We start from the raw sequence: 25,932 nt of genomic DNA, 5'->3' as shown, positions 1-25,932 counted from the left end.
CTAGAATCAGTGCCGACAAACCAAGTCTTTAGCGTAAAGACTAAGGAGCACAATATACAACTGACCTAAGAACAGATTCTACTAAGCAACTTCCTCGTCATCTAGAATGATTCGTACGCTTCAGGAGTTGGACTCCAATGCAAAAGTAAAAAAAAAAAAACAACAACACTGGTGACAAATCAGAACACTGTTTGCAACACTGTTAGGGCTTTAAACCAACTAATACTCAGTTAAGTATTGTGTATTCCTCTGTATTCCTAACACTTTTTGGAAGTGTTTGACTGGTAAGGGACACTGATATTCACCTAAAGGACATCAAATCCAAAAGATTTTCAAAGACTTGGATATACTCCTATGTAGATTATGATGTGAATAAGTACTTTCAGATTTCATATATATTTATCTGTGAATTCAACAGGGAAAATGAAGAGGCTAGAGTTCGCTACAGTTGTGTGGGTTTTCGTCTTGGCTGTTTGTCCGTCGATGAGTAAGGAGAGTAAGGTTTGCTTTACAGGCAGGTACAGTAATATATTGTAAACTAGGGCTCATTTGGGGGTAGCACAACATTGCAGGACACTCAGATAGAAATCCATTGTATAGAACACAAAGCCTATGAAGTTCAGTCATGCAGGATATCGAATCAAGTTCTATACCTTACAGTTCTATCTCACAGGTCCCAAATGATAACAACTATTGTATAAGCCCAGGGTCTGAGACACAGCGACAAGAAAGCAGTTACTTTCTTTCCAGGAAGAAGAGGCTTTTAATGGCACAGTATGAGTCCTTGATACGCAGTCCATAGTAGTTCTATGTTACCGACTGTTGTGATTTGCTACTGTATGTCCATTTGTCTTGGGTTGCTTCGTCCAGGTAATGTGGTTTTGTCAATGCTAATGTCACAGAGAAGGCGATGGTGGTGGGCGGGATCAGTGCTCAAGTCCGCCGAGGCTCCAGCCTATAGGAAAGCTGTGTCAGCGTCCTCTGGTTGTCAATCACACAGAGCTTCCTAACGTAACCCCGTACCTCCGCATGGTTCTTATTGGGCTGGCATATGTCAGGGTCTGAAGGAGAGGAGAGGGGAGGAGAGGAGAGGAGAGGAGAGGAGAGGAGAGGAGATAATAACACAGAGAGAACAAAATAACAAGGGAGAAAAAACACATGATTGTGATAGATGGTTTACAAATAGCATGCAATGGCAGTAGATAAGTCAGTATGCTGAGAAATGATATGCAGACTTACTGAACGGCTGGCTTCTGCAGTGCCTCACTTGTCGAATTGTGTTAGCAATAATACGCTGATAAGACAAGGACCATAAGAAGATCTTTAACTATCATATTCAGTTGGAGTGACAGAGCAACTGTCACAACTGATAATATCAACATAAGACAAAACAAACTCTTAAAACGAATCATTTGGTTGACTGTTATGTGCACAGAAACTCACCATTTTCTCAAAATTGACCATATTGTCGATGAATGTCTTGTTGCCCTCGTGTGTGAATGTCATATCTGTTAAGAAAACAATGAAAGTTGAAAAATGATTGCCAAATACCTCCCACAGTTCATTCCAATGTGATTCAGTGACTTATAGTTGAGAGAGCGCAGTATGTCACTTCTGTTCTGTAACCTGAATCTTACCTTTGAGAAGGAGGGGCATAAAGGGGATGATTGGCGGCTCCAGTTTGGTAACAGTGAGTCGGTAAGCCCGGTGGTTCCTGGATGGGTCCTGACACCAGACATATCGGCAAGGTCAAAGGTCAATTAATACATTTCAAGGTGTAATCAAATGGCCACTCTTAATGTGTTTTGACAGACAGGTATGACAAAGCAACTCACCATCATGCTCTCAAACTCAGCATAGAACTTCTTAAACTTGCTGGGGAGTTTCTGGCAATAAAAAGAGAGAGAGGATACTTTATCCTAGCAACCGCAGCATACACATACAGTATGTTGTGTTGGAGATCTAGAAATAGCCTGGTTGGTCTAATACTGGTTTATGAGGTTTTTAGCTGAGGTTTACCTCCCAGGTCTGGTTCAATCTGCTGACAGCAGGGTTGCTCATCCCCATGATGATGGCAAAGAACGAATTCAGGTTCTTAAACTCCCGACAGCTATAGACAAATACACACAGACACACACAAGCAAACAATAATCAAAACTTGGTGGATGCGTCTAAAATGATGCTTTCAATGGTAAACTAACTTGTCTGTCAGTGCCTTATTGCATGGGAAATGTGTGTTCCTTCCTATGGAGTGTGTCCCGCGCGGCAGCAGCCCCTACTCACTGTGCGGCTATCTTGATGAACTTCTTGAGCAGCTGGACCCTCTTGCTGAGCTGTCCACACAGGCAGACCTCGGTCACCACCCACAGCTGAACCTGGTTGAACCTCCGCAGGAACAGGTCCAGGTTGGCCGTGGTCCTCTTGAAGCTCTGACGGCCGAACGTGTGGTACAGCAGCTCATGCTGAGGAGAGGAGGGGACGAGACGGCATGGACAGCAGGTTTAGAGTTCACTAAGTGGACAGCAACAGTAGCGGACTATTGTACAAGTCCTACTACCATGCATTTATCAAGCATTAGTCCTGCAGGATTTTCCAAACAATTTCTCCTGTGCATGGAGCAATAATGCAGCAGCAGTGTAGCAGCCATGTAAAAAGGCTGCTTGCTGTAAAAAAAAAACTTGCACAATGGCTACACCTGTATGGTTTGACTCCATTATCTGATAATATGACTGCTTTTATGTCTCTCTATGTCTATGTGTCAAAAAAGGCTCAGTGCAACAGATAGATACATGCATGGTTAGACTTTGTCTGCCACTGTGTGATTTTCTTTTAGGCCTGACAGATATATCAATATATGAATATTATCAGCAAATATTGGCTTTTTACATAAGCATCTGTATTAGTATATTCTTTCAAAACTACACCACTATAATTAGCATAAAACTTGATTTTGGCTCAGTCACTTTGGAAGAACAGTTCCATCAAAGCAGCTTACAATAACATCACTGCTACATAGTCGCCTCCCTAAAAATTGGCAGATATATTGGATGTTGTTAATTTTCTACCCTAACTATCATATCAGTATCTGATATTGTGTGTGTTTGTGTTTGTGTGTGTGTGTGTGTGTGTGTACCTCATGGACACAGCTGAAGAGCTCCCAGTCAAACAGCGTCATCTGATAGGCCAGATCTTTAGAACTCATCAGCTCAAAACTGGACATGGATCCTGCTGAGGGGCCCTCCTGGTCTGGAAGAGGCGTCTGATGCACACATGCACACACATATACACATGCACATTCACAAGCACACACAAAAACACACAGAGTGCATGCACATGCACACACACACACACACACACACACACACACACACACACACACACACACACACACACACAAACACACACACACAAATGAATCAATCAATTCAAATCAAGTCACAATGTCTACTCATTGGCAACCAGGGAGCTACTTAGCATCTTTCTTGTTTCTTAGTTTCCTGTTTTTTATTTTCATGTACTATATGTACACTATGTTGAAGGAAATTTTCTGGCAGTACACATGCTTTGGTAACCGTTGTTCAAAAGCCATAATACTCTTAAGTACATCCTTTCCTGTCATGGTACATCGGTGCTGCCAACAGCACTCGGCTGCACCTCCTATTGCTTCACCATCACGGCCATAATAACAGCAAAGAATGCACTCGTGGGTATTATTGCTATATTTAATAACATCTTGTACAATGTGAACAGGTGAAGCGCTCGTCTCTCACCAGGGCGTTGAGCTGGTCTCGAGGACAGGCAAACAAACGCCCGTTGATCCCCAGAGTGGAAAACACCGACACATCATTAGGCTTCAGGATTTGTTTCTCTGTAACAGGGATGGACATGGTTGAACTTTCACACCTCAGATATACTGAAACACTAAATTGTTGCTCCCCTAGGCAGCAGGCTGGACTCTGTGCTGAATGCACCGACTCCAATGGTCAAAAATTTAAACTGATATTTCACTTTTGAAAACTTGGTATACAAATCCTGTTCCTAACACACACAGTACATATGGTAGACCAAGATAATATTATGTAACATTATGATAATATTGTGTCTACGGTCTCACTTTTCAAGAAGACATTTTTCCTGTTTGCAGTTATACTGGGGATGAAACCTGGGGAAAAAGCCACTAATGCTGGATGATGACAGTGAATCTACCGGGCAGCTAATGTTACAGGTTGAATATGAAAATGAAGTGAGGTGTGATTGGCCGCTCACCACCTGCAGAGCTGAGGTGGACCAATAGCAGCTCGTCATTGGTGCCCAGTTTGTCGGCCACAGCGCTGACCACCTCTCTGCCCGTTGCTGCCACGGTGACCCGGATGGTGGTGTAGGTGTGGTCACTGCAGTACACCTTCAAAAGGACTACACACACACAGACACACACACACACACACACACATACACACACATTAATAGAATGCAATAAAAGGTGCAGGAGGTGTAACTATTTCTGATTTTAAATACAGCAAAATCAAAAATGTCAAACTTGGAGATGCAGTTTTTCCAGGATGCAAAACAACATTACAATGTCCAATCACACACACACACACACACACACACACACACATTAATGGAATGCTGCAAAAAGCACAGCATGTATAACTGTTTCTGATTTTAAATACAGCAAAATCAAAAATGTCAAACTTGGGGATGCAGTTTCTCCAGGACACCAAATAACATCACAATGTCACACACACACACACCAACTTACTGTCATCATGGTTCCTAATGGGCTGTTTCTTCTGCAATCTCTCCTCTCCATTGCTGAACTGTCGTATCAGCGTCTTCTAGCGAAACAGATTGGTTAGTATGCAGTCAGCATCCACATCACTTTTAATGCAGCTCACATGTAAAAATATACTGCAGCATTGTATAAAAACAATAGTCTGTGCACTGTACCTTTTTCGTGGATTTGGCTTCCTCTGAACTACAAAGTGTAAAAAGTGTAGAAACAAAAAAAATAATAGAATAAATAAATTAGATTGGGGTTGGGGCACAGAGCGTCCCTGTGTAAGTGTAACGCTTGGCAGATGGGGAACATACTGTAGTTTGACGACTTTCTCCAGATCAGGAACAAAATCTTTCAGCGCTCTCAGCATCCGCGAATCGTTGGATACGCTTCCATACAACTCCTACAGACACACCGAGAGAAGGAGGAGCACTATCTGTCAGACCGCTCGGTGTGTATCATTTGTGTGTGTGTGAGTGTGTGAAGCTTTCTCATGCTCACCTCCAGGAACGAGAGCGCGGCGGGCTCCTCCTGCAGCAGGAAGGTGTGTGTGTTAGCCCAGCGCAGGGCCAGGGTGAGGGCCCTCCTCTTAGCGTTGACCGCATACTCCAACCTCTCCTGTTCAGAGCCAGGCGGAGCCGGCGCATGGTAGGTACACACAGGGTTAAAGACAAATAGAATAGACATAGAATAGACACATCTCACACTCTATACTGATGTGGTGGCTATACAAAGAGTTACAGATGGAGCAGGCATGGATGTCATACTATGTATTAATATGGTAGGTACATCAAGGGTTCATCCACTGCCTGAAACCTAACTAGGAATGGACCACATACATAAACAAACTGAATTTTTTCATTTATAGTGTAAATTATATACTATATTTATACTTTTATACACATATTATCATGGATGTAGTAGAGGGTAAACCCACCACAACTCTTTTCATTTGCAGAATAGAGTTTACGCAGCTTATTAGGCTGATGTAAATCTTTAATAGTTAAGTGTATTGTATGCATCAAAGTAAGTAGTGTCAAACCGATGTAAGTTAGATGAAAATATGGTATTTTAACGAAAAACATTTTAACAAAAAATAATGCTTTTCTGAAAATATCATTGATTTTTGTTGATTGGTGGCTGTTTGCCTTATGATGATCACCTACTGGAGGCCATAGTTTACCCACCTTTTTATTTACCACCACATCACTGCATTCTAGCTACTATGCAGGGTTATATTTTGTACAATCATCAGTAAATAAGTGGTAAAGTACAAGTACAACACAAACTTGGGAAGGTTTCACATGATTTAAACAAAACAAAGACATGGGCTGTACTGAGCTAGCCTTGTTGCAAGTCTGCCACACTTGCACTATAACGACTTATACTAGGACAATATGAAAAGACCTTTACAGTGGGGTTACTGGTTGGCACTATGGTGTGAAGGGGATAAGTGGTTTGCACTCAGTGGCCAGTTTATTAGTACTGGATGATTATCTGCTGCTTTAGCTCATCCATAACTGACAAACTGTACCATCTGAGATGTACTTCTCACCAATGTCGTGCTTTGTGACTCACTGTTTGAAGGAGCTATGCACTTTATGAGTGTGGTGGTGTAGCTAATAAATTGGGTATGATAGAAAGTGTAAACAAAATAGAGGAAGGAAAATACCATATATCAAGGCAGAGGGAGAGAGAGAGAGGCAGAAAGGATATTGTGCCATGAGCAGAGGGCACAGTTGGCTGTTGGGCATGAAGACACAGTGCATGAGGACAAAGTCATCCACCGCCGGGTCTGACAGACGAGAAGAGAAACAGACAGCAAAGAGGAAGAGAGTCAGAGGGGAAAGTGGAAATGGAGTGCGATAAGAATATAAAAGGTTCCAAAGGTATTAAAAATGCCATCCATCAATCCATTCATTCATCAGTCCATTTATCCATCTACCTCACCTCTCTATCCATCCATCCTTCATTCACGACAATGTATTTCATGTATATTATGTTGCCATGTCCATGTTTTGTGTTTTATATAAGGGATGTAGTGGAGGGTAAGCCCACCTAAACTCAGTTTACCCAGCTTTTTATTTGTGGAATACATTTTCCGCACCTTTTTTAGGTGAATTAGGTAAATGTTTATGACATAAATCCAAGGTACATAGTAAACAAAACAGTAACTGAAGTAAGTTAAATGAGGATATCTTCTTTAAGGGAAAGAGCAAAAATGAATTGATTTTTGTCTCTATCGGTGGTTGTTTGCCTTGTGATGATTAACGACTGGAGGTCATCCCACCTTTTTTACCAGTGCCGCTATCATACTATCTATAAAACTATCCACTATCTATAAAAGAGTTCTCAATATGCAATCCTGTATAAAAAAGATTCTGAACTGAACTGAGCCTATCCAACTAGTCAGCCAGCCAGCCATCTCACTCAAAGTTCATTTAGGCCTAATAGACTATTCATTTTACATTTAATATTTTTTCTCTTTGTCTACCTGGCTCACTGTGATGTGTGTCCATCCTCATGGTCTCCAGGAAGTGTTCAAGAATCTTCTCTGGCGTTCCTGATATCACAGTGTACCTGGGAAAGGCAAGAGGATGTGAAGGGTTTCCTTCAGAAACACCATGACTCCAAAGTTAGCTGGTATTTGTTGCTCAATATTACAATCAAATCAAACAACTGTTCCAAAAATACAATCAATTATACATTCTAAAATGTAATTTCTTTGTAAACACAGAAATTTGCTTGTCAAATAATTTTGAGCTCAACAGAAAATTCATTCAAAGACAGAGGACATAACTGTTTCCAGAGGTTTAATATTAAATGCCCAACATGAGTTCTATTTTAGACTTTATGCTTAACTAAATCATCCTCACACCCAAACACACACGTACTTGATGCTTCCCAGGGTGGAGGCTCGAGGACTCTTTTCTAACACCAGCACAGGCTGCTCATGCTCTTTCAGACGCACTGTATTCGCTTCCACATCCTAAAAAACAACACAGTGTACACACACACACACTATCAGGTGCATTATTAGCACATACTGTATGTCACAATATCAAAAAAGTAGGGGATTTAAGGTGTAATACAGCTCCTCTGTCAGAGGAGGGAGACAGACATCACAGTCAGGCAGCACTGCCAGCCATACACAGTCCAGCATCATGCTTGCCTTGAGACAGTCGGATTGAATGAATCCTTTCCATGTGTTTTTCCCCTCGACTTAGAAGCGATCCAATGCCATAGGCACAGTGTCTCACAAGACTTGGAAGTCAAGAATGAATTATTAAAGCACAAGGGTAAACCCAGACAGAGCTTAGAGCTTGACTCAGGTCTGAAAAATTTTGTTCAGCTACACCCAAAGGCAAAAGAATCATTTCCCAAACCAAAGTGAGGCAGTTTTTTATGAGCCCCAAAACAGCTACAGTAATAGCTTTGAACCTGAGGAAGTACATGAAGAGATTCAGGCCAACCCAGCCTGGATTTGTTTGGGTCCCATCAGTCAGACATAAACGTCCAGCTGTGGTCCGCCTACCCTGAGTATCCTGTTGAAGTCTTCCTTGTCCACACGAAGGAAGTGGCAGTTGTCCTCTCTCAGGACAATGGAGGCAGCGCGAGGAGAATCTGTCACCAGAGCCAGCTTCCCAAAGTCGTCGCCCTCGTGGAGCGTGCACACCACTCCCTGAGACACACACACACATACACATGATGGCGCACACGGGCATACACACAAACACACAACAAAAAGCTCCGACACGCACAGTGATTGCGAGTCATCTTAAGCCCCGAGAAAAATCGGAAAGTGGCAGGAGCACTCACATGGATGATGACTGGGATGAATCATCTGTGTGTGTGTGTGTGTGTGTGTGTGTGTGTGTGTGTGTGATGTGCACGCATGTGTGTGCATGCGTGTCCATGTGTGTTTTTTAGAGTAACGTGTGTGCATGCACATGTGAACATGCACAGTATACTCTGCCTGTGTACAGTATACGTGAGGCAGTGTGTGGCTGTATCTGTGTGAATGTGTGTGTGTACGCTCCCTTAGGCCATTTATTCATAGTGATGAGTCATGATGAGCTGGGCAGGGTCTGCCAAACTCTACTGCTGGTGTTTCCCAGGCCCAGCGGGCGGCTGCTGCTAGTTGGCTCCATAAGGACTCACCGAGGATACAATAGGATTACGCATTTTAATCCATTATATACAGATGAAATATCATCAAATGGAGCAGAAAACCATATGAATGGTGTGTCAAACAAAGAAACGCAAGCATGCAGATGGATTACTGCATTCAAGCTCTCTCTCTCTCTCTCTCCCTCTCTCTCTCTCTCTCTTTCTTTCTCTCGCTCTCTCTCTCTCACACACACACGCATACCTTGCCATAGATAACCACATTGACAGAGCCCTTCTGGATGATGTACCACGATGTCCCCTCCTCTCCTTGGTTGAACACTGGAAGACAGAGAGGGAACACACACACACACACATATTACCACTATATACATATATCAACTCTAACCCACCCTCCATACACACACATACACACAAATATTCTGGCACAGTATAAACACCTACACACGGTTCCGGCTTTGGCATGTGACTCGAAGATCAGAACGCTCGCCAGTTCCCTCTTCACCTACAAACCAGGATAAACAACATCAAAACACAAAAAAAAGATCATGTTGGTTTTGGCTGCATTGTAGAAAAATGAGCGAGAGCAGTTAAAGGCACAGATCATGTTTTTAAGGATTATGAGATTTCAAATGAATCAAGAGTCCTTGCAGTCCATGCAAACAGCACTTGGACCAGAGTTTTGCTTTTTGAGAATGAATTCAATGCAAACGTAATTAGTATTTGGAAGCCATTTGTTTGGAAGCCAGTGGGTCTGTATACCAGTTCAATGAAAAGCTGCATTTAAGTCATTTTGTTGTGCTGCATGTGATTTTTCATTACTGGGATAATGTGGTGTGATGTAATACTCATCCCCGGAGGGAAATTCTCTTTAGGTTTGGCCCATCCAGGAAGCACAGGCTCAGCTACAGAACAACACCCGTGGAGCTGGCAGAGACTCAGTGTCTCGCTCAAGGACACGTCTACATGGGGAAGGCTTGCCAACACAGGGCAGCGCAGGACTCAGAGAAACTGTGTCCCCTTTGACTTGTAAGAGGATGACCAACAATGATTACAAATTCTCCCTCTAATCTCAAAAACCAAAACACTGAGGTAAGTGCTTTTTGGCTGCACTACAAGGATAAATCAGATAGCCTTCTTTAAAATGTCCTGTCCCTTTAACAGAGAAGTGGGCTGGCTGACTCACAGTGTTGGAGAGGTGAGCTAAGGCCTTGATGTGAAGCAGCTCATCATAGATGATCTCTAGGTCATCACCTGTCCTCTGACCAGGCCTGGAGACACAGAGTTGGAGGTTAATGTGACACAACGCATGGACACTCCATTGCATTGCATTAAAGATTTCATGCACACACTTTTCTCATTACAGTGAAATTAGCTGGAATGACACATGCTAATGCTAAAAAAATGTTGTTACCATTTTGACAAATAGTCATTACAAATGATTCATTCTAATCTTACCAAATGCTAGTATAAATATTTCAAATGTTGCTTTGTGCTTTCATATAGTCCAATTTGCCAGCTCTCAAGCATAATTGAAATAATAATATTAACTGAAAAATCCATTCCAGTCAAGTGGTAAATTATGTATCAAAGCCAGCAGAAAGGGGAAATAATGAAATGTGCTCACAGCAAGTTGCTGCACTGCACACAGGGCTATAGAATGTAGGACCAATAGTAATTAGCTTAATTTAATTGAAAATCATATATTTTGAGAAAACCTTGCAGGGGTTATGTTTCTAGTATATTAAAATAAAAGTCAACTTCAGAAATGCTTATGGGTGCAGTCTCTTGTTCACAGCAGATTGACACGTACAGTACAGCTTGTGTGATGTTGGTGTAATGCATTACCAGTGCAATGTTAGTTTATGCATTATTGGTGTTTGTTACTGACGATTTCCTGAGGATCATGCGCAGCAGTGCGTCAGGGCCAATCTGAGCCAGGAAGAGGATGGTCTCCGGCAGCTCTTCCTCACTCTCCCTCTTCTCCTCCTCGCTAGGCAACGGTGTGTCCTCCTCCTCATCGTCAAGGAAACGGTAGAACAGGTACTTGTCCTGGAAACCCAGCTCTTGGTCCACTGGAGGGCAGGCAGACGCAGACAGACAATTATTTTCTTATCTCAGCCCATTAAGTCAGACATCTTCTCTCAAGTGTACAAGTTTGAGATGAGATTAAATTTACATTTGATGCTCACACTCCCAATCAATTTCACACTCATATTCATGCTCACACTCAGACTCTCACTTTGACTGATGCTCAGATTCACTAAAACTCACACACTCAAACTCAGAGTAAATTCAGACAGAGTATACTGAAATAACTCCAACTCACACTAACACTCAATTCTCCATTCAGGCCCCTCAGATTTAATGCATTGAATATACTAATATAATATAACTACAGTATATAAAATGGGTCTCCCCTGTCATTTTCGTCTCCAATGAATTGCAGTAGAGATTTGGGGTTGTTATGGCACATGGCTATATTGTGACAGGCATGAAAAGGATGGAATAAGTCAGCTGAATATATGAATCTTTTCTCTCAAAACTCTGATTTGCCCAAGTAGCGGCATACACTATGAACACACAAGGAAACAATAATAAAAGCCAAAAGCCTGAGTTACCATGGTTGAGTACCCCTTCCTCCAGAAGTGCCTGCCACATCCCAACAGCATGGGACCGTGTGTGAACACAGGCACTCTGCTGCACCAGCCAGTCCACCAGCTCTGTGCCGACACAACACTGTCTGCAATACACATAAACACATGGTATCAAGATATGAAAAGCATAGCAAAGTAAAACAGCCACCTATATTTAGATGATCATAAATACACAGCAATACCCCAAAAGCCCTTGCATATGCACACATTGTTGTGCAAACACACACAGATAGACTTGTAGACAAGCCTGCCCACACCTGTATGTCTTGAGGTGGTATTTCCTGTCTCGAATCATGTGCGGGGCTCTGGAGAGGATGGCGTTGCGGAGAACCTTCCCCCCTCTCTGCAGCTTCTCTGAGGGAACCTGGAGAACACACAGGAACACCAGGGTGGTCTGCTACACTGATGGCAAAGCAGAAATCTGCTTTGTCTTTAACTTGCTTTATAAAGAGGAACAGACATATTAAAAGGAACAGAGAAATTAAAACCGATGTTGCCTACATTACAATACTGAAAAAGATACAATGGTTTGCATGAATCAACATGACACTACAGTTATACAGTATAATATTGATGCAGTGTGAAGTGTTATAGCCAATCATATCCTATCAATACCCACAGTATCAATGCTGAATTGTACTGTGAGGTCTTTGACGATACACAGCCTTAATATCTGGAGAGCCTCTTTTCAAATGACATCAAATCTGCTCTTTCAGAATGCGCTCAATGCAAACTGGCAAAGTAGAGCCGAACCAATAATACTATATCAGACACTGCTGTCATGGCAACCACTTGGCTGTCACCGCTGGTGATAGAGCATGAATGAAGAAGAAAAAAGTAACACACTCATGTACGCTCACACATACACACTGTACAGAGCACACCTGCATCTCAGTCAAAGACAGACAGAAAGAAAGGACAGATGTATACACACAGATACATTCACACACACACACGCAGACAGCTGCTGTACAGAACAACAAAGGATGGCATGCTAATTGGGCAGATGGGATCTTTCTTCTGCGTGCATGCATTACCTGGCATTAGCATAACTACAGAGCATCACATCTGTGTGTCATCACTAGCCTCTGCTCAGTGAACACACACCTCCAATATCCATTCTGGCATTCTGGTTCATTCACAAACATGGAAGTATGCAGTAGTGCATCATTTTAGTACACTGTGGTCCAATTTACAAAGTCCTCTCTGCATTGTTCACAACACACAGCATGTCTTTGTTTGGCTGTAAAAGGTTATCTCTTGATCTGAGAAATTAAGTGCATTTGAAACCCTTTCATCTACTTCTTTGGCCAGCTATACAAAACAAACTCAAATAAAAAGCTATATGACTGCTCAACCCTCAATGCCCTGTCCTTGCATATATTTGGAGACACGTAGAGAGGCAGTGAGGACATCAAAGACAGGCCTACAGACCCCCTGTGTGAGCTGGAGTGAGTATTTACCTTGTTGTGAGTCTTGTTCATGAGGCCAACGGAGTCTGAGTTCATGCCGTCTTTGTCTGTGAGTCCTGAGGAGGGAAAAGTATCATCACTGGTCAATCTGGAGCATTTTACAGGACAATTACCCATTTAGTTCCTGATCTCTCCTGCACAATGCTTTGTTACTTTCAGCCTTTTTTATTTGTTTTGTGTTGTTTTATGTACAAATAAGAAAAAATACATGTAACAGGCCATATCAATTCTATTTATAGTAATGTTTTTATGTTCATTCGAGGGTGTGTGTTTGTGTGTGTGTCTACTCACTGTCGTTGTTGGATCCACTCTCCATAGCTCCATAAGGAGGGGCAAGTAGTCCAGCCATGCTCTGACGATACTTCTACAAGACCGAGCACACACACACACACACACACACACACACACACACACACACATCAATCATAAACGCTTTTACAGTTACAATATATCATCTACTAGTCAGTGCAAACTGCACCACCCATTACATTTGTCTCTCACACACAAGCACACATACACTTACACACAGAGGCACACAGTGTTACTTTCAAACACACACTGCAAGTACCCCTTAAAACAAAGCCCTTTGTACAACCAAGATCATTTACATGCAGAACAACTAACATTATATAACATGACACACACACACACACACACACACACTACTGCATTCAAGACAGAGTTAATGAGGGCAGCAAAGTGTGTACAGACGCTGTTCTTATAGCTGTTAAGAACAATAAACTGTTTGCATTTCTATAGTTCAGACACACACACCAACTTCACTCCGCATGTGTCATTACCAGGCAACCCTTGCCCTCTGAAGACTACTAGAAAACACACACACACACACATACACATAAAGGCAGGCACAGACACACACTCACAGGAAGAGAGCATCTGTTTGACCTAGAGAGACCCACACTGTCTTCTCTATCTTTCACACACACACACACACACACACACACACACACACACACCTAGAAATATGATTAAACTAGCAATCTGATCCCACTGTTACATAAAAAACTTTTACTGGCATCAAACATATTAACTTCAAATTGTGAACCTAAATCCGAAAAGACAAAAAAAATACACAAGTACACATGACAGTAGAACACAGTCACACACACTGTAGAAACAGACAAATCAGCATAATGAAGGAGCCAGACTCACCTGCGGTAACACACTCAGCTGTCTAATGCTGGGGGGATTGAAACCCCAGAGAGCTGCCCTCTGCTCCTTTACAACTCAACACACACACGCCACCGGATAGCATCCTGCTCAAAACAAGCTGCTCACACACACACACACACACACACTATGTTCCCTTTAAACAGTCGCCCCAGTCTCTCTCTCTCTCTGAGCTGGCCAAGAACCCAAGCACTCTCTCTCACAGGTTACCACGGTGATCCGAGCCTCCGTATGACTGAGCTACTCTAGTAGGGGGAGAGAGAGGGATAAAGAGAGAGAGAAAGCAACAGAGAGGGGAAAAGAAAGGAGTAGTGAGAGTGGGGATGGAGAGGGAGGAGGGCAGGAGGAAAGGGAGGGAGGGAGGGAGGGAGGGAGGATACTCTGCTAGGGCTGGCGAGAGTGACGGCGTGTCAGAGTCCAACAGAAGAGAGCGGAAGTGGGCAAGAGAAACTTAAAGCTGGTGAAAGGAACAGAGGAGTAAATAAGGAGAGAGAGAGAGAGAGAGAGAGAGCGCCTACCACAGCTCAGAGCCCAGGCCAGTGTGCCAGGCGACCCATCAGCAGTAATTGTTTGATATATGTTTACACCTATCAAACAACGAGCCGTTTTCCATTTACATGGCGTTTATTCATGTCACTTTCACTTGAAATTATAGAGCAGGGCTTTTTTTTCTTTCATCCTTTCATCAAACACACGACTGCATTCATCACCAGCTTTCTGGTCCTCACCGCACACAAGCACATGCACACAAATTAATCCATGCGTGCACACAAGCATAACACACAATGATCCTTTCACTATGGGCTGAATAAGATTCGAAAGAGTACAACCTCGGGCTACGTTTCCTGCTTTATCTCTACTCTCCGAAAATAGACAGCAGAGAGGGAGACTGAGTGCACTTAGTCGCCCAGCAAACACACTACAAGCCCATCAATAAGATAGAACAGGAGCTTTAATAACCAATTATTCTCTTATCTCGCATTTATCTGTGCCCGCAGCATGCCATGGACATAATACCACATTTCAGGAAACCCAGATAACATTCGGCAAACGATAATATTGAAGAGGTCATTACACTTTTCACAATTCACATGTATGAATAGACAAATGTGTTATGAACTGATGTTGAGAGCAGAAAAGTCCTCAAATAGACTAATCTGTAGTTATTGTATAAGCCTTGACTATAGGCAAAAACAATGTTCACAGTAACTTTGGTTATGACAAAATCGTGTTGTCCATAAAATATTATGGCTTTACATATCCTTATCCTAAGTTTCATGATTCACTCAATATCCATAATAACTGAGTGGAAGTCTGTCCGCTGTCACTCGTCACAGCAGTAATCCCAGCCTCCAATGCGCAGCCTCATGACTGAGGGCAAAACCGCACAGATCAGGTTTCCCACTGGCTAGTACAAGTAACAGCCAACTCTAAAGTCACCCTGAACTGTTTCAGAGTCAGTAGAGTGGTTTAGTGAGTGAGGAGACCGACATTCAACCCGAGGATCCAGGTTCAAGCTCCTGTGTCAAGTGGCAAGCATCGTAAAGCAAAAAAAGAATCTCCCTATAGTGATCGGTTAAGTGTCACATAGTAAGTCTTGTCAGGTGCAGACTATGATGCCTCCTTACATGCTGATCCACAGCTCTACCAGGAGGTCCTCTCTGAGCGGGACCCAGTGAATGGAGAGACCAACCTCAACAAGGAGGCCCACTGAGAGGCAGCTGCCACTGTGCCAACTCAAGGAGGACACCAGTGTGCAGGCCACAGCCGTGTTACTGACTGCTGATTCTAGCACTCTGACGGATGAAGGAATTTTGTATAAGATCCACTATCTGTCAGCAATATCTAATATATCTGCAGACAGTGATCTTTTTAATATATTCCAGACTTCTATAATACACTCATATACTAGGATTTGATTTAGGATTGTCGTTTTTTCTCATAAGTCTGGTGCACAATTTATGTGACTATCTTAAAAACATGTAAAAATTGTGTCAATGTATCATTTTTGTTTTATTTGGTGTTTTATTGATGGAATCTATATGCCTATAAAGTGCTATTGCCCTCCTTGCCCATCCTTGAAAAATATCTCCTTGGGTCATTGGGACAATTATCACAGGAGTGATTGTTTTATCCTTTTCATCAGATCACTGTGTATGCAGGTTAGATCCATTAATAAAGAATGTCTTTTGCAATGAAAACCTGGAAATTTGTTTCTTAGTTATCTCCTTTTAACAGCTGGTCTCCAAATCTGGACCAGACCTGTCTTCCTCAAACTCTTCTCTATTTCAGTACAACATTCCACTTAGTTATATTGTTTTAACTAGAATCTGAACTATGTAAGCAGCAGTGTAAGAGTTCTGAATTGATTTGAAAAATGAGTGTGCTCTCTCCACATTTGTACCAATACTCTAGATCTGTAAATGTTTGTAGACCATTTTAGTCCAATGCATTTTATTTTGTTGGCTGACTCACTGGCAGACTGTGACCACTTTTGTTTCTGTCTAAGATAATACACTTTTTATTCCATATTAAATTTTGTCTTTAGAACAATGTAGTTCAATATAGTTCCAAGAATCTACACATTTATCGTTTTCTCTCACCTTTTATCTGGATAGAGAGGGAACGCTTTAACTATAGTGTTTACTAAGAGGACCTAGACTATCCTGCATATAAAAATAAAATAAAAGAAATGAAAACAGCACTCCAGCAGCTTCACCCATCGATACCGGCTTCATGACATTAAGTCAGATCGACTTGGGATATAATGTAGTCTGTATTCTTCTTCCTCGGCACTCTAACGCAATAAAATGTGGCCTAGAAATCCCATCTCATACACATATCTATTTTAAATTCCCCTGCCCCTCTGCCCTCACATAAACATATTACACACACAGAACTTGGGTTGTTCAGCGCATCATCCATTGTAAATGCCGCCCTGAGCCACAGTAGGCTCTGAAAATGGTAAATTAACATCCTGACACACACACATGCACACACACTCTCTTTCTCTCTTGCTCTCTGCCTCTTTTCCAGCTTGACTATCACCTCCTAAAGCATGTATCCAACGGGTGGAGACAAGTGGTACTGTTATGGTGGACAGCCCCCTTCTGGCTAAAGAAAGAACTACAACAGAAGGTGAAAAGTGCAGTGTCACAAGGACACTGTTTTTTGGGGGTTTTTTCAAGACAAAAAAGCCTCCATTAGATAGACTACTAAAACAGAACCTGTACTGCATCGTTCCAGTTCATACTCATGCCGACATAGTTCATGAGTTAAAAGAGTGATTCTCTCTCTCTCTCTCTCACTCTCTCTCTCTCTCACCTCCCAAAGGCCCTTGAACTCCCTCTGTTCGATGCGGAGCAGCTCGCTGGTCTCTCTGCTGACGATGGTCGCGTGGCGAGGCGTGTTGTCCAGGATCGACTCCCCGAACGCCGTCCCAATCCCCAGCGTACAGATAGTGACTGCATCCTGCACACAGACACACAACAGATCTGCTTTAACCATCGCTTGTTGTGATGGAGCCACTGAGTGTGCGGGGCTGGCTTAAACTGTCAGTTATGGATACAGCAGTAGCAAAGAGACACATCTGAAGGTTAGTATATGAAGATATAGAGACATGGAGAGCAGACTGATTTGCATATGATAATTAATGCAAATGAATTCATATATGAAGGACTGCTAAGAGGGAGGCTCTCATTAGGAAAATACCTCTAGGGAGTGGACATAATTGGACAGGCTAGAGGCAACCAAATGCACACACACACACACACACACACACACACACACATACATGAATTGACACAAATATTCTGCATGCTTTAAAAACCTTTTTCTACTGTCCAAAATGACATTTCAGATATAGCCACAAAAACTAGGCCAGCGATGATACTTTAGGGCCACATACATGAAAAGGACATTTCACAATGGAGACGCTTATCTCAGCCTTCCACTGGGAACAAATCCTCTCTCTCTCTCTTTCTCTCTCTCTCTCAATATCTCTCTTTCTCTCTCTCCCACTTGTCATTCTTTTCCCCTCTCTATAAGTATAACCCTATTTCCACACTCTCCCATAAAGGGTAACGGTGCAGCAGGAAGCACAATTCTCGGCGGGCCTGTTTTCTGCGCCGTGGCAGCTTTTCTCTGCCAGCGTGCATATTTTAGCACGGAGACATGAGCTGATGTCCCAGAACAATGTTAGCATTCAAGAGAGCCGCGCAGGGCTAGCGCTCTAACATGAGGAACACTTGTAGAGCAGCATGGAGCGTGAGAGGCAGCAGAGATGTAGCAGGACGCACAACTTGACAGGGAAGGCTAGGATAGATAATGGTGCAAGAGAGAAAAAGAAACAGCATGAAAAAGAGTGGGAATGACAGAGAAAAGACAGCAGTTTTTGGTCAGAATACGTGATTCAAGTTAATATACAATGAAACCACCTGATCTTACCTGGTGGTTGGCGGTTTCTGACACCTTGACGTCCAGAGAGCCGGACAGGACAGCATACCAGCTGGTGCCTATGTCTCCCTGGCGAAACACTGCATGCATACGGTAGAGGAATAACATGGCAAAACACATTTCACATAGAGGAGTAGCAACAGATGAGCACACTGATGAACATTCATGAGACCATTTGTGAATATCACATCATATCACGGTTGTCCTGCAGAACTCTGTGACAGAATCCAGTTGACTTTCCCATTCATGCTCATCTATTATTTAATGTTACATTATGATTTGGTTTGCTCCAGGGGCTGAAATTTGATTTGATTTGTTTCAAACATTTTATATCCATTTTTGAGGGGGAAAAAACATTTTCTAAAGCTCTTCATTCAATATTTCTCACATTTAGATGATCCAGTATGTAAAAGTGTAATCATTTTGTCAATCAATGACTGACAAAAGTCTAAAAGATACCAGCATTTGTTCTGATGTTATGCTACTGATCGTTTTGTAAGATACAGTGTCAACTTTTTTTCATTCTGGAATAAAATTCTTAATTTTCATTTTCTACCCATAAGAGAGAGGGAGAAGTGTTACAGCTGTTACAGTAAATAAAGAAAATCTGGAATTGCAAAGGTTTCCCCAGGACAGTGATGATATGCGTTGACACTGATATCCTATGATACGTGTTACAATAAGGTTTATATGATTTGTGTGCATATGTGTGGGCGTGTGTGTTCACATGCATTCAAATAAAACGCCCAAAGCGCAAAGGCTGTCATATAATGTATTCCCTCTGGAGGAAGCTTTCATCCAAAGCATCAGCATGTTTGTGTGTGTGAGTGTGTCTGTGTGTGTGTGTGTGTGTGTCCATATACATACGTGTGATGCCTTTCTCCAGGTATTCATAGAAGGCACAGGCACAGATCTGCAGCAGGAGGGAGGGGGGGAACCTGTGGAAGGCTTTGACCTCTCGCAGTCTGGTCAGAATAATGTCCACATCCTCTCCCGAGCGCTCCGACGGCCTGCGCAGAGAAGACCGAGTTACATCGTTTTAATGTGATCCATTGTGTTTACGCGTGTGAATGAGTGCGAGCATGCTGCCTTCATTGTTCTGCCTGGTGTCGTAGTGATAAAGGCTGGGAGCTGCAGGCGTTACTTCTCTCAGCTCAGACCCCCCACAGGGTGCGGATGTAAGATCTCATTTGTGCTGCTGCTATTTCTAAAGCGCTTAAATCCCCCCCCACACACACGCGCACACACACACACGCCCCCACACACACACACACACACACGCTCACATCGATGTCAGATATCTACCCAGGCGTGTGCCGATTTTTGATCTGAGAGCTTAAACACTCTGTTCTGCGATGTGGTGAAACGCCGCCGAGACAAAAACTGCTCAGAGTAACACACACTGCAGTTAGCTCCGTTCATTCAGTTATTCTCCCTCGATAGTGACTCACCGCCTTTTGTGTGTGTGTGTGTGTGTGTGGGTGTGTGTGTGTGTGTGTGTGTTGTGAGTGTGTGGTTGTAGAGAATGGCTAATGCACTGTGCGCTTCCTCCTTCAAAGACCAGAGGCTGTCTCTCCCTACTTCTCCCTTCAACTCCTTCCTCTTCTCTTCCTCCCAGCTCTCTCTTCTTTGTCTGCCTCCGCTAAACATTTCTTTAATCTCCATCCATCTTCCTCCTCTTTTTCCTCTTTCGAGCCTTGCCTAGTTTCTCTTAGGGGCAAAGCAAAATGGGAAAGAACAAAATGACCCCTTTCTTCTTTAAGATCTAGCCTCTCCATTACTGGCAGGTTCACTTTTCTCTTTCCATTACCACCCACCCCTCTCTCTCTCTCACACACACACACTATCAACCCCTATTCTTACCCATCCTCTTTCCTTTGGCTTTGCGAGCTCACACAGGTTGTGTTGCCCCCCCCCCCCTCCTCCACACACACACACACACGTATATACACATACCCCTTAACATACACACACACATTTGTATCCTCCAGCAGTGGATTGTCCTCAGCACCCAGGACAATACTCCCAGTTAAACATAGACTTTGCCTAAAGGTCTACAACACACAACACAGCTTCCAGTCCGAGAACATCTGGTGTGAGCGCTTGGCTGGTCCTCTCTCTCTCTCTCTCTCACTACTTCTTTCTCTCTGACTCTCTGACTCATCCTCCCCACATCCACCTACTGCCTGCTCATTGGCCCCCAGCTCTCCGGCGAAGCGTCATATCCTACTGTAGGTAGAGTTAATGGTTTAGACAGGTGGCCTCCCACACACTGCAATAGGGAGAGACAGGGAGGTTAACACTGCCGGGTTGAATGGGTAATACCAGAGTCACCCTTCACCTATCCGTCTACTGTGAAACTGTAAAGATCTGTCAGGTAGAATCTCTTGGTTTCTGCCTCGTTCTTTCTCTCTCTCTCTCTCTCTCTCTCTCGCTCGCTCGCTTTCTCTCTGTCCTGTTCTCGCTCGCTGCCTGTCCAGAGGAATCTGGCTCCCCCATTGGTGTGAGATGGATGTGACCTGAGAGCTGCTCACCTTAACTCTCTCTCTCTCTCCCACTCTCTTGCCCCGGCCTCTCTCTCTCTCTCACCCTCCCTGCCCCTCTCTCTTTCCCATTTTCTCTCATTCTTCACTTCTCCTCCCTCAGCCTTTTCTTCCGTTGTCAATGTCAGCAGAGATCTCGGGTTTTCAACCACAAATGATGGGTAAACTGCACACTCACTCACACCCATACACGCGCGCGCGCGCACACACACACACACACACACACACGCACACATACGCACACACACACGCACGCACACGTAAACACACTGGCTTTATACAGTAAATCGACTGGCAAGAGAGACCAAGGAGAAAACAGAAAGACTCCAGATTGGTTCTGCAGATTCTGTTGGAGGAAACATCCATCTGGAAATATCAGTATTTCCCCATAGGTTGATTTGTGGCAGCTCACCAAAATGTCAGACAGCCTCAGCACAAACAGATTTCCCAAACAGCAGATTAACATGTTAGCAGAGATTCTTTCACTGGATATACTCAGTTGTTTCAACCCCCGCCTGCCATCACCACAAACAATCCAAGAACCTGTAAGAAACACTGAATAAATTGCTGTAAACATGTCAATAAACAATTATACTCATTTCAAAATGGTAGAATTGTTTCTATCTCATCCTGGCTTGATATATTTGCACATTAGCCTACATACTGTATGTAGGACAGAGGAAGTGGCTGTCAAATTTCACTTGGAAGATTGACTTTTTTTTAAATTTTTGTTTTCTTTGATTTGTTTTAGTCATTGCTTTCATCTCTGACTTATTATTTTCCATATAATCTGATGGTTGGAGAATTGGCCACAGTGATATACACTTATGATTTCATGCAATAAAGGGAGGTTAAAACTCAACCGACATCTGGGCCGGTGCTGTGTGTGTTGACTGGACGGTCTATTACCCGCCTTGGGCAACACTGAACTGAGAACAAATCAGATTGTATCTCACATACTTCACACTCACTGGCAATAAACGTCTTTGGACAAATATATTAGAGCCAGTCCCGTCTTAACCTCTGCCTTTCTTTCTCCCTCCCTCCCTCCCTCCCTCCCTCCCTCTCACCCTTCACTTGCTCACATCAACATATACTGTAGATGGACGCTCCCAAACACACACACTGCTGGATATTGATTGAATAAGAGGTGCATAGCTGAAGGGTATTGAGTGCTCTACTATAGTATAAGATCCTGTCCACTCTAATCTTACGGCCCAGGCAAACGCCCAGCCTGGCCTTATTGACAGCCAACTACTGTACAGAGGCTGTATTTAACATGACATAGGCCTATACCATACTCTACTATACCATGTTTGGTGGACGTTTCCAACCAAAACACCTGACAGGGCAATGAATGCACATATTTGTCCCAGTAAGGATCAAACCCCTCTAACACAAGTTGTAATTCAATTTCATGCTCTACCCATTTCTCAGGGCAATTTAACAACAACTACCTCTAACAATGACAAACTAGGAATCCATAATAAGGATAAAATTTATTAAGAAACTCAGCAGGGAAAGCAATGGATTGTGGGATATATATCACTCCCATTATTTTGATGTAGAAAGGAAATGAGTAGTCATTCCACTTCATCAGGAGCCTTACAGAAGCTCCTTGGAGCTTTATCAGAATGCATCCTGTCTTACAGAAGATGATGAAGAGGACAAGATGGTAGCCTCAGGTTGCCTATGGTAACCTGAGGATATGTCATAGCTAGGTGTGTGAGGGGGTGTGTGGAGTGTGTGTTTGTGCGTGTGTGTGTTTTAGATTGTGGATTGTTTTAATTGTGGAGAGTATCATCTAATTACTAATGTATGTAAGCTGCCCTTTCATCCTGATTATTTATTTAAGCCCAAGGCCAGCCCTCTCCATTGGAGACATTTGTTTTACAGCTCTGTGTGTGTGCAGCATTATTACCTTTTCTGTTCCTATTGGAAATGACCAGATAAGGGCAAAATGGTTTTAAATCCTCGCCTGGACTAAATAGATCCATTCAACAGCACTTAAACCTCAAAGCAGCTCCAGAACTAGCAAACTAGGAGAAGAGTCGTCAATATCATGATCATAATATATGTTCACTCCTCAGTTATTCTAACCTGTTCAGTCACACAGGGCAAATCAAAGCCTCGCACGCGGCATTCTGACAAAAATGATCCCCCAATGGGCAGACCAAATGCGTTGACCTGCCTCTAACCCTTATTTCAGTAAACAATATAAATACACGCCAGTATATTCCTACCATAAAACGTCTTTTTCGATTTCAGCAGCCATAAAGCATGTGCGTCTATTCAGCCGTCTATCAGCCCATGCAGGGGACTGGAGCATCCCAGTGAACCTCGAAGCTACCAACGCCTTTTAGACCGAGGAGGCGAGAAAACAGGAATAAAAAGGGCTACATTGTAATGCACTGCACAGCCTGATTCATCACTAAGAGGTAGATAAACTGAGAAAATGACAGTGACATATAATACGCAAAAAATAAATAAAAACAAGGCGTATCATATTTTTATTATTACACACACACACACACTGCACACGCAGCAATCGCCGGCTCCGATTAATCACGTTGACGCGGATGAATGGAGCGAGGCAGGGCTGAGGAAAAAGCATGCGGTGTTTATGGGGGATGCACGGCGTGGAGCGGATTCACCCACCTTTTATCCAGGCAGCAGATCCACTCCGCCGATGGGGACGAATTGGGAGACGTCTGCACCGCGACCATCTTCCCCGGGAGTGTGTTAGTGAAACCTATGATGATGCTACAGGAGGAGGCTTCCCGGTTGTCGGTGGTCGTTAATGAGGAGAGCTCCGGTTGCGCCCCCTCCCCGCCCCTCCGTTATCCAGCCTGATGGCCCCACAGCTCCCAGGCTCGCACAACTACAGGCTGTACAGCGAGCTGCCGCCTTCATCGTGGCATGCAGATTGTCATAGTGAATTGTCTAGAACACATTTTATTTTGAAAAATATTACAGCAGAACTATAAATCAATGGGATTATATTGTACTGCACTTTATAGGAATGTCATAGTGATAATATAGGAGATTAAAACAATACTGTAAAGTACAATAAGGTCTCTAAACTCACTATTGAGTAGCACAGTCACACGTTAGGTTCCCATAGGACTATTATAGGAATATTGCAGTGATTTTTCCTTAGGGGATATCCTTGACTATATTCTCACAATGAAGGCTATAATTTGGGCTTCAAGCTGCAAGATTTGGTAAGACCTAAGCCTTGGCATGAGCAGCCGAATCAGAGCTGCAGCAGTGTCAGCACAAGGCCAGGCCAAGCATAAGGGTCTGAGCAACATGGCATGAACTGATAGGCCTATGAACATTGCTTCTGTAAACATCGGCCTTGATGTGACCGAATACAGATCAGTGCCAGATGCAATTGCTGCAGTCTTGAGTGTTGCTTCCTATGAAATCCTATATGAGAAGCAGCGAGGCAGCGTTAGTTTCGCTTGTTTTGCTTCAGTCCAAGTGATGGGCCAGAGGCGGCAGAGATGCAGCCTGTCACCCTGATGACGACGGCCTGTCAGCAGGATGACCGCAGCCACAGCAGCAGGGGGAGGGAGGGAGAGAAGGAGGGGGACTGATGAGGAGGGAGTTTAGAGTATTCAGGAGCACACTGAAGTCTGTAGTTTATATTCCACATAGTAAATAGAGTGAGAAAGGTAGCAGAGAGAGAGAGAAGTGAGAACAGAAGGGGTAAGAGGAAGATTTACACTCTGTTCAGTAGTGCGCAGTCTGCTCTGGGAGGCATGTGGGGACAGACACAAAGGGGAGGAAAGGATTGTTTTGTAACACTTGATAAAAGAGACATGAGAGAGGCAGGGGAAACGCTGTTGCATCTCTCTCTCCCGAACTCATCTCCTCTTTTCTCTCCCCCTCCCTCCCCCCACCCACCCACACACATATACACACAGCTATGTAGGCTGGGATTCCCATCCTAAAAGCTGCTAGTTCTACTGCATCAGGTGAATTACAATGCATGCACCTGTTGAAACTGTGTGAGTGTGTGCGTGTATTTGGGGTGTTTACGCCTGCCTAACTGCATTTGTTTCACATGGCATTTCAACACGCATGACTGTAATACTGGAGGGTGATTGAGCAAGTTTTCACCATATTGTTATGGTGTGTGTGTGTGCATGCGTACCAGTGCCAGCTGTCTCAGAGAGAGTAACATGCCATTATTAACATTTTCTTTCTGAATAATGTAGGTGTTTTGAAGAAAAAGTTAACTCGCTGTAGCATTAAAAAGTGCATGAAGATAACACAATCAAAAAATGCAGCCACCAAATGTGGCCTGAGACAGACTTAAAATGAGCATTGAAGGTATCCATGTATTTCCAGAAGGTAATAATAATGAAATCTTGATTTTCCTATTAATAATTTACATTTACAAATCATTATCAATGACTTTGTCTTTGTCTTTCCATGACAGAAATTGTCTTTATGATGGCGTCTTGTAATCCAATTAGGGATAGTTCATTTAAATGAAATAAATTTCATTATCCATTCCATTTGAATTTAGGGTTTGCCATGGTCCCACGACTATGAGATACCTTCTACACATGCACCTAAGCCCTCTGCAGGATGAAATCAGTATGATGATGACCATTGTTAGCATGGGTGACCCCAGTGGGAATTGAACCCCTAACCCTGTCAGTGTTAAGCTGTACAGCTACAGAGGGCCGCAT

General features: G+C 43.2%; 1 protein-coding gene across 1 annotated transcript; it reads right to left on the bottom strand.

Annotated features, from left to right (window-relative positions):
• Positions 1-927: 927 nt before the first annotated feature.
• Positions 928-23,952, bottom strand: LOC139644929 (rap guanine nucleotide exchange factor 4-like). Its single transcript, XM_071520466.1, has 30 exons — positions 23,885-23,952; positions 19,551-19,693; positions 18,675-18,763; positions 17,553-17,699; positions 13,329-13,401; positions 13,029-13,093; positions 11,823-11,929; positions 11,530-11,651; positions 10,800-10,983; positions 10,095-10,179; positions 9,353-9,413; positions 9,153-9,229; positions 8,316-8,462; positions 7,675-7,769; positions 7,275-7,360; positions 6,497-6,575; positions 5,282-5,432; positions 5,095-5,183; positions 4,951-4,978; positions 4,763-4,838; positions 4,267-4,413; positions 3,771-3,868; positions 3,134-3,259; positions 2,284-2,462; positions 2,020-2,110; positions 1,836-1,886; positions 1,638-1,725; positions 1,444-1,508; positions 1,240-1,294; positions 928-1,061 (listed from the first exon to the last, which is right to left on the bottom strand). Exons 1-30 carry the CDS (start codon positions 23,950-23,952, stop codon positions 934-936), a joined length of 3,000 nt encoding a protein of 999 aa, XP_071376567.1. The 3' UTR covers positions 928-933.
• Between the last annotated feature and the right edge of the window lie 1,980 nt (positions 23,953-25,932).

This window comes from Centroberyx affinis, unplaced genomic scaffold (genome assembly GCF_046629955.1).
Source record: "Centroberyx affinis isolate AG114_WGS23_722 - 3 ecotype Tasmania unplaced genomic scaffold, CSIRO-AGI_Caff_v1 ptg000804l_1, whole genome shotgun sequence".
NCBI classification, from domain to species: domain Eukaryota; kingdom Metazoa; phylum Chordata; class Actinopteri; order Beryciformes; family Berycidae; genus Centroberyx; species Centroberyx affinis.
This window is presented reverse-complemented; position numbering and strand designations above follow the sequence as displayed.